We start from the raw sequence: 8730 nt of genomic DNA, 5'->3' as shown, positions 1-8730 counted from the left end.
CTATGATTACCACATTGATAATTTTGTTATACTATAGGGTAAATCTTGTGAATATATTAAATTCTGCTGAAATCATGTTTTTCATTTTCTTTTTGACGAAATGTTTTCCTTACTTTTCATAAATAAAATATTATATATTTATATAATTTCTTACATAATAATTTGTTAAATAGATTTGGAAATGATAATGTTGAATGTCTAAAATATTTTCATCATGTTTCCGTTTACCCCATTTGTTATACTAAATCAACTAAAAAGCAAATGATTAGACTTTTCATACATCAAGCCAGACCCACATGCGGATTTGTCTAATAATGCTGGCGAAACCAATATCTTTTTATGGTTAAATCCTGTCGCATAGTCATACAATTTCCCTCATTCTTCAATGATTTCAAATGATAAGGGTCCGACTATACCTTTAAACCCTCATTTTTCTTCTTAATCCACTGCAAAGTAAAAAAGCGGACCCATCTTTTCATGATTCTCCAGCCAAGCAGCAGATATAAAATATTTTTTACTGTACGAATTGATGGTAAACTCATCTTCTCTATCTCTAATTATAAAATAATAATTCATTTAAGTATGCTTCCATGATTTATGCTGACAATAGAATTTTCTATAACTCTTGCGCTCTCTCCACTTCCACTTCCACTGCCATGCCAGCTCATGTTAATTAAATCCAAATTTGCTAATATTCTTAATCTCTTCAATTAGCACAAAACTAACATTAAGTTTCAAAGGGCAAAAATGTGATTTTACATCAACTTCAATGCCTTTTTTCTTTTTTTTACCTAACTGATGGGAAACTTGCAACAATCACTGGCTAACAGCTCCGCCGCATGTGTCTTCAGACAAGCAAGGTGAGTCGGATACCGAGTCAAGTGCTTGATCATGACTCGGTGACACTTCTACCCCACGAATCTCGTCAATCATCTTCACTACGTGGCTTATTTTAGGCCGTTGATCAGGTGATGCGGAAGTACAAGCCATTGCGATCTGCAATAGCCCAACCATTTCCTCCTCGATGTCCTTGTATCTCATTAGCTCTAAATCGAAAACCTCCGCCGTCCATTCTTCCCTCACCACAGACTGTACCCATCTGGGCAAATCCACGGGCCCACCATATCCATACACTGCTGCCCCACCATTATCCACTACAGAAGGGCACTTCCCTGTCAGTATCTCAAGTAGCAACACACCAAAGGAGTACACATCGGATTTCTGGGTGGGTTTCCGACCATCAGATGATAATTCCGGTGCACGGTAGCCGTTTGATCTTGGGGCATTGTTGGTGGGTGATGCGAAGATGGTGAGCCCGAAGTCTGACACGCGTGCATCCCCTGATTTATCAAGGAGGACATTCGTGGATTTGATGTTACCATGGGTGAGTTTAAGAGCCTTGCATGTGTAGTGAATAAAAGCCAAGCCACGAGCTGCTCCGGCTGCTATTTTGAGCCTTGTAGTCCAGTCCAATGGTGTTCTCCCAGGTCCTCGGTTCCCTGTTGGGAAAGAAACAAAGGTTAATACTATTCTATATTAAAAAATTGGAATATAAAAATAAAAGGCGTTGTGGAGAAGGGGGGGGAGGGCTTAAAGCTACAAAACAAAGGTCGTAATCCCGGAAATTTGCATGCAAGTAAAATGGATCATATATCAGGTGGGTCAGGTAGGTCAATCCATATCAAGAAAGTGATGGATGAAGAACTGATGATTTTGATCAAGACACCCTGGTAGGTGTTATTACATGATCAAACGGTGTCTATCGTATCACTTTTTGGTCATATTCGCTGGGAAAAAAAAAAAGCCAAAGCCTGTCATTGGGAAAAGAACAAAAAGAAAAAGTGAAGAAGACATAATTGTCTACCAGAGGGCAGTGTGAAGTTACCAAACAGGCCAAACCAGAACAAACCCGCTATTCGTCTCTAAGAGTAGACTCTAAACTGTTCACTCTTCCTCAGGCAGCGGGATGACATTGTTAATGGATTTCAACCAAATCAAGACTTCCGTAATCAAACAGCTTAGGCCAGTACTAACGACAACTGACCCACCATACATCCACCTACAAATGTATCTGGCAGGTGGCGGTGGCTACTCCACCCACCCACCATAACGACCAGACTCATTAATTTTGCATGAATTGAGCTTTAAAACTTCTAAATGTTTCCCAACTTAATACCGGAAAATGAAAGAACCTATTCATAAATAAAGGAACAAGGCATCTGAAACGTACCATGAAGTAGCCAGAACAAGCTACCATTGGGCATGTAGTCGTAGACCAACAGCTTCTCTTCCCTGGCAAAATAGTAAGCTTTCAAGCTAACCAGATTGGGATGCCTCAACCTTCCCAGAACGTCCATTTGTTGCTCGAACTCTCTCTTCCCACCCACGTTTGCATCTTTCAATCTCTTCACGGCCAGCACATTTCCGTCATCCAATACCGCTTTATATGCCGTCCCGAACCCACCTTTCCCCAACATTTCCGCCGAAGCTCTCAACAAATCCTCCAGCTCAAACCTCCTAACCCCTTCGAAAAACACCATTCTTCCCCTCTCGAAACCTGGTTGTGCTGGATAGGGACTCGAAGAATAGACGATTTTTTCTCCTTCAAGCACCTTGGAACCCTTCCCGTCTCTCATTTTTGCAACGTAGTTTCGCCAGAAGTAACAATAAAGCAAGAGAGATACCAAAGCCAGAACCAAAACATCGCCTAATATAATTGCTATTAAAGCGAGTGGGCTTATCTTGCCTGCATTATGACGACGTTGAGAGTTCGGGGTTCTGTTGGGGTTTCCACTTGCTGGTAATGAGCTTGGGGATGAAGCTATAACAGTTGGGTTTCGACCTGGCATTAACGGCGACGCCAATGCCCCGTCGGATCCTGGTTTTTTCGGGTAACTCTCAATGCTCTTACATTTCTCCAATGGAGCTCCACAAAGAGCTGTATTTGAACCAAAGGCCGCCATTGGGAAACTCGACAAAGACTCGGGTATTTCACCAGAAAGCCTGTTAGCAGAAATGTTTAAATCCTGGAGATTTGGAAGATTTAAACCAGAAACCGGCCCTGAAAACCGGTTCTCCTCAAGCCGGAGCGTTAAAAGATGAGTCAAACGGTTGATCGTCACGGGAATCCCACCGGTAAAGTTGTTAAACGACAGATCGAGACGGTACAACCGAAACAACGAGGTAACCGAAGCTGGGAACTCACCGGTGAACTGGTTGTGAGATAAAAAGAGGAGCTTGAGAGCAGTGAGATTAGAAAGGTCGGGAACCGGACCCAAGAGACGGTTTTGCTTTAGACTAAGTACACGAAGCTGGGTGAGTGAAGCAAGGGGTTGGAAGGAGCCGGTCAGGTCGAGGTTTTCCAGTACGAGCCGAGAGATTCGGTTCCGGAAACAGGTGACTCCGCTCCAGGTGCATACGTGAGTGGTTGAGTTCCACGAAGTTAGCTTGTTGGACTTGTCAGCAGCTGATTTGAAGTCCATTAATGGCTTCAAATCAGGGTTTGGAATAGCTAAGACCAGAGAGAAGAACAAAAAGGAGAGCAAAAAATGTGCGAATAGGGAAGAAAGTTTGGCCATGATTTGCCCTGTGGAGCGGGAGCGAAAGAGATTTTCTCCCTCAAAGCTTTAGCGTGAGCTGAGGGTTATAGTAGTGCTAGGTAGAAACACAGTAGAGAGGTTAGAAGAGGGTGAAGGTGTAATTAATGGGAAATATGAAGGGTTTTATTGGTATTAAGAAGTTAATTAACTGGCCTTTCTAATTTTCTGGTTGATTGAGCTGACCCAGCTGGATGAGCTGAAAAAGCTTGTAACGTGTACTATTTACAGTATTGCGTACTGCGAGGTAAAATTATTATTAAAAATGATAATATTGTCTTCCTCGCTTCCTCAATTAATTCTCTGTAACGCCTTATTATATTAACTGCATTAACTTCCACACTAAATCTCAATCTGGTGCATGTCGGACGGCCAAGATAAGATCCAAGGCTCACGCCGTTGTCGTAGAGGTGAAGCTCACCGTTGACGAGGCTTGCGTTTTTTTTTTTTTTCTTTTTCAGATTTGTGTAAACAAGTTAAGCAGATATCATCATCACCGATAGTTTTTACTGGCTCAATTATGAAGAAATGCCGATTTTTTAAGATATTTAATTGATTTTTGTGATATTTATTAGAATAAGCTGATTTTATATTTGTAACAATTATTTAATTTTTTAAATAAAAAGTTATTAATAAAATAATGAATTTAAAATTTAAAACTTAAAAATAATATATTTATTAAATAAAAATAAAAAAACTTAAAGCAACATAAAATAAAAAATACAAATATGAGTAATAGAGAAATCATACCTAAGACTCAATGATAAAAACACTAACTTTTACTATCTAATCAAAAGAGATAATTTGTCAAAAAAAAAGTCAAAAGGTGATTGAAACCGCATCATTCTAGCCGCGTTTTCGCAATTTCTCTACAACATCAATCTATTTCAATAAATATTACAAAAATTAGCCTAGATAATTAAATTTCTTTAAAAATCGGCATTTTTACCAAATTTGGCTCTTTTTATTTTATTTAGTGTCAGTTTAGCATTGCCCTTATTATTGGGAGTTGCTTTTAAAAAAGCTCAGTTTGAAAAAATATATATTTTTTGAAAAGTATTGTAGAAAAATGATGTGAAAAGTATGATTTGGTAATTTTAAGTATTTGGTATTATTATCAAAATTGCAATGAAAAGTAAAAATGTCTATTTTAAATATGATGCTGGAAATTAAAATGTCTAAAAGATGATAGAAGAAAAAAATGTCCTTCTAGATGTCAGATACCTTCAATGAAGTGAATTTAATGTTAAAAACTAATTCGATGATTTGTATAAGAAACATCCCAATGAGATCCGTTGAATACCCCAAATACACCACTAGGATTGCAAACGAACCAAAATTGAACGAATAAACATCTGCCCATGTTTATTTATTTTAAACTCATCTTCTTTAAAATTTTCAAAATTACATTTGTATCTATTTATTTAAAAATATGTATGTTTATATTTGTTCATTCAAGTTAAATGAACAAATCCACAGGCATATGATTGAACATGTTCACTAATAATGTCAATGAATAATAAGTAAACAAACAAACAATAAATAAACATACGTATATATATACATTATTTTGTAGATATAAAATAAATTTTTTAATATATAATAATCAAGTAATAAATAAGTTTTAAACAAATTTTAAATAATTTATTAAAGGAAATTTAGTCAAATACAAACAAACTTGTTTACTAATATAAATAAATTGAACAAGTGTTGTTGATGTTTAGTTGATTTAATAAATGTGCTTTAAAATTTCGTTTCTGTTCATTTACTTTATTTGATAAATGGATATAGATCCAACTATTCATTATCTGTTCATCAAACACTTTGTTATTCTACCGAAATCTTTTATAATTATCTTTACCAAGTTTTTCTTTTAGAAAGACAATATTATAGGATAAAATTATCCATTTAAATCTTTACTTTTTCATTATTTTATTCATAATATAATACCAAAATATTTAAACAATGAATACATAAATTTATTTTTTTACGAATATATTTATTATATAATTAATATAAATTAATTAAAGTAAATAAAACACATATTATTTGAAACAATAGTATCGTTTTTAATAAATTTAATTTATTATTAAATATTTTATAAAAAATAATTTATAATTGTTAGCTTTTGTAAATGTTAAATAATTTTAAGAATTCTATTATATAAAAAATTTAATATAATATCTTTCATGATCATTTTTTCTTATCACTATAATAGGACATGAATTTTGTTTGAATGTACGATTTGATGTATAAACTTTGATTGTGATTCAAATGTATACGTGAAACTTTAATTTTAATTCAATCTTACATATTTAAAGAAAAAAACTACATTGATTTATTTTTATATTGGGCAAATATAATTCTTTGTGTTTGCGATATGTAAACATAAAATGATAACTATATCGATAATTGTATTAGTAGCTTGTGAAATTTGAATCAAACCAAATTTTTATTTATAAATTGCACAATTTTAAAATTTATATATAACATTTCACATTAAACCAAAATTTATGTTGTTTTGAGATTTTTTCCTACCTCACCTTCATTGCTATAATTGAATCCAAATTCATCGCTAATCATTGATTTTAACCTTGCCACCACAATGTCTAATCAGATTACTAGAGTATTTAAACTTATTGTCAATGCTTTCTCATAAGAATCGATCTCATTGTTTATTCATATTACTAATACAATATGTTGATCTTCTAAATCAATATTTACTAGTTTGTTTTGTGATTAATATTTTTTTTGTTTTTGATAATTTGTGAAGAGGTAAATGACTAATCACAAAATGTGATCCATCCTCAGACCACATGACTAAAAGATGAAGAAAATAATCATCATTCCACAACTCGTAGTTACTAATTTTTATAATTTTAACTTTAAATTATTTGTAATTAGTAAAAATAAAAAAATTTCATATCATAAAAAATAAAAAAAATTATTGAAAAATATTTAAATTTATCTTATTGAGATAACAAGATTTAATCATGTATTAAATAAAAAGCAAAAACAAAAATGGTATTTGCCACCTTACCCTTAAATTTTTTTTAATAATTTTATTATGGGTTTTATTCTTTTTAATATGATATTTAAAATTTTTTATAACTTTTTCTCAATTTATAAAAAGAAATTTATATTAACATAATATTAATATTAATCGAGTTAAAACAATTTAAGTTAATATATTTGTGACACATTTGATTGAATTAAGGGATAATTGGGTGTGGTTTCTGGAAGTTGTTTGCTTTACCAAAGCAAATATTAAAATATTAAAAACAAGTTGTACCTTTTTTTCTCTTTATTGGAAGGAACAAGTTGTATAGTAGCTCTGGACCATCATCTCTCTTTCGCTTTTGCTTTTTGCTTTCAACTTTGACTATAACTTGGTTTCTCGATGTTGTTTACTTTCATAATAATAATGGTGATATTAAATGGAGCTTATGATAATTTAATTCATCATTACCAATATCATAGTCCAATAAGATCGTTATAAATAGCAAAATACACATTACAATATACTTACTTCCTATAATTTGAATATCTTCACTAAACCCTTAGGTTGAGTTTAATAAAAACACATTAACAAGGTTGAAGTAAATTCTAATTGTTTAAATTATATTATTCGTCCTTATATTATGTTTAAACTGTGAATTTAATTTCTCTATTTTAATTTAGTTATTTTTTATTTCTTTATTTTTTTAAATTAAAAAAAATTTAGTCATTGTTCAATGATAACTGTTAAATTCATTAAGTTCATCTATTTTTAAAATTTGACGAGACAAATTTATTATCACATGTGTAATACTATATTGGCTTGTTATTTCCACATACTATTCAAAAAATAATTAATGGATTTAACGACTATCATTTGCATTAAGATCAAAATTTCAAAATTCGAAAAATGTAACAACTAAGAATGATCCAAATTGTAACACCTTTCACCCATATTGACAATCGATGAGAATAGGAGGTGCTACTGTGACGTTTCCAAAACTCATACAAAATTTGATACTTCTATAAAAGTATTTCTTTCACAGTATGGTTTTTGTGCTTTAAGTCAATTTAAACACTTTATAAAGTTTTAGATTCAACTTGAATGCATTCGGGTCATCCAACACATATGGAAAACGTTTGTGGCACAAAACAAGTTTTCAATATTTATCAGCTTAAATCAATATCTTTCAAGTTTAGAAAGGTAGGGTTTATCAAAAACTTTAAAATTCAAAACAGTTTAATAAAATTATAATGGTGAAATTATTTTGAAGGCCTTTAAAACAACTTAGTGTAATTTAGAAACATTTCAAGAGCGATTGGAAGTGTCTAGGATAAAAAAAAAAGAAGAAGCTTCAATAGGAGTTAGAACTCACAAAACATTTCGAGAGTGATTAGAAGGGGCCTAGGTATCAGTACATAACCCCTAGGTACCGATGCCTAAGGCTATGTATCGATACCTAGAAGCAAGGTATTGATATTTAGCCTTTGTACTATAGTTTTTAGCTATTAACTTGCCCTATTTCGGTATGTAATACCCCTAACCTATTTCCGTCGCCGGAACAGGGTTACGAAGCATTATCAGAGTTTAAAGAACAATTACATATAATTCATGTCATTTATTATTCATAATTGAAACTAATCATGTCGTCCCTTGAATGGACCTTCAAGGCCCAATTTAAGTATTAGAAACAAGTCGGGACTAAATCAAGAACTCAGAGAATTTTTTGCAAAATTCTAAATTTTTTCCTTGGTGTAGGCCATACACGCCCGTGTGGTCAAGGGACACGCCCATGTGACCTTTTTAACATGCCCGTGTTTCAGGCTGTGTCCTACCCTGTGTAACTCCCTAACATAGGTCACACGGCCAATCCACATGCCTGTGTGCTAGGCTGTGTGGTCAATTTATTTTTCGAAAATTAAGTGCAGGTTTCACATAGACAGGTCACACGCCCGTGTGTTAGACCGTGTACCTCACACGGCTGAAACACACGCCCGTGTCTCTGCCCGTGTGCTCAATTTTGAGCATTCTATTTCTCAATTTTAAGATGCAGGGGACACATCGCCAAACTACACGCCCATGTACATGATCGTGTGTCACACACGAATGAGACACACGCCCGTGTCTTCGCCGGTA

At 33.4% G+C, this 8730-nt stretch overlaps 1 protein-coding gene across 1 annotated transcript; it reads right to left on the bottom strand.

Annotated features, from left to right (window-relative positions):
* Nucleotides 1-530: 530 nt before the first annotated feature.
* LOC107948242 (probable leucine-rich repeat receptor-like protein kinase At1g68400) lies at nucleotides 531-3883 on the bottom strand. The gene is made up of 2 exons (XM_016882720.2): nucleotides 2231-3883; nucleotides 531-1499 (listed from the first exon to the last, which is right to left on the bottom strand). The coding sequence occupies exons 1-2, from the start codon at nucleotides 3576-3578 to the stop codon at nucleotides 817-819; spliced, it is 2031 nt and encodes a 676-aa protein (XP_016738209.1). The 5' UTR covers nucleotides 3579-3883; the 3' UTR covers nucleotides 531-816.
* Nucleotides 3884-8730: the final 4847 nt, after the last annotated feature.

The sequence above is a fragment of the Gossypium hirsutum genome, chromosome A03 (genome assembly GCF_007990345.1).
Source record: "Gossypium hirsutum isolate 1008001.06 chromosome A03, Gossypium_hirsutum_v2.1, whole genome shotgun sequence".
Taxonomy (NCBI): Eukaryota; Viridiplantae; Streptophyta; class Magnoliopsida; order Malvales; family Malvaceae; genus Gossypium; species Gossypium hirsutum.
This window is presented reverse-complemented; position numbering and strand designations above follow the sequence as displayed.

What these genes read in the sequence shown, in the direction of transcription:
- LOC107948242 (XM_016882720.2), bottom strand. Translation starts at nt 3,578, where the DNA reads ATGGCCAAACTTTCTTCCCTATTCGCACATTTTTTGCTCTCCTTTTTG. An exon ending in CTTGTTCTGGCTACTTCATG is followed by an intron (nt 1,500 to 2,230) that starts GTACGTTTCAGA and finishes CTTTCCCAACAG; the next exon opens with GGAACCGAGGACCTGGGAGA.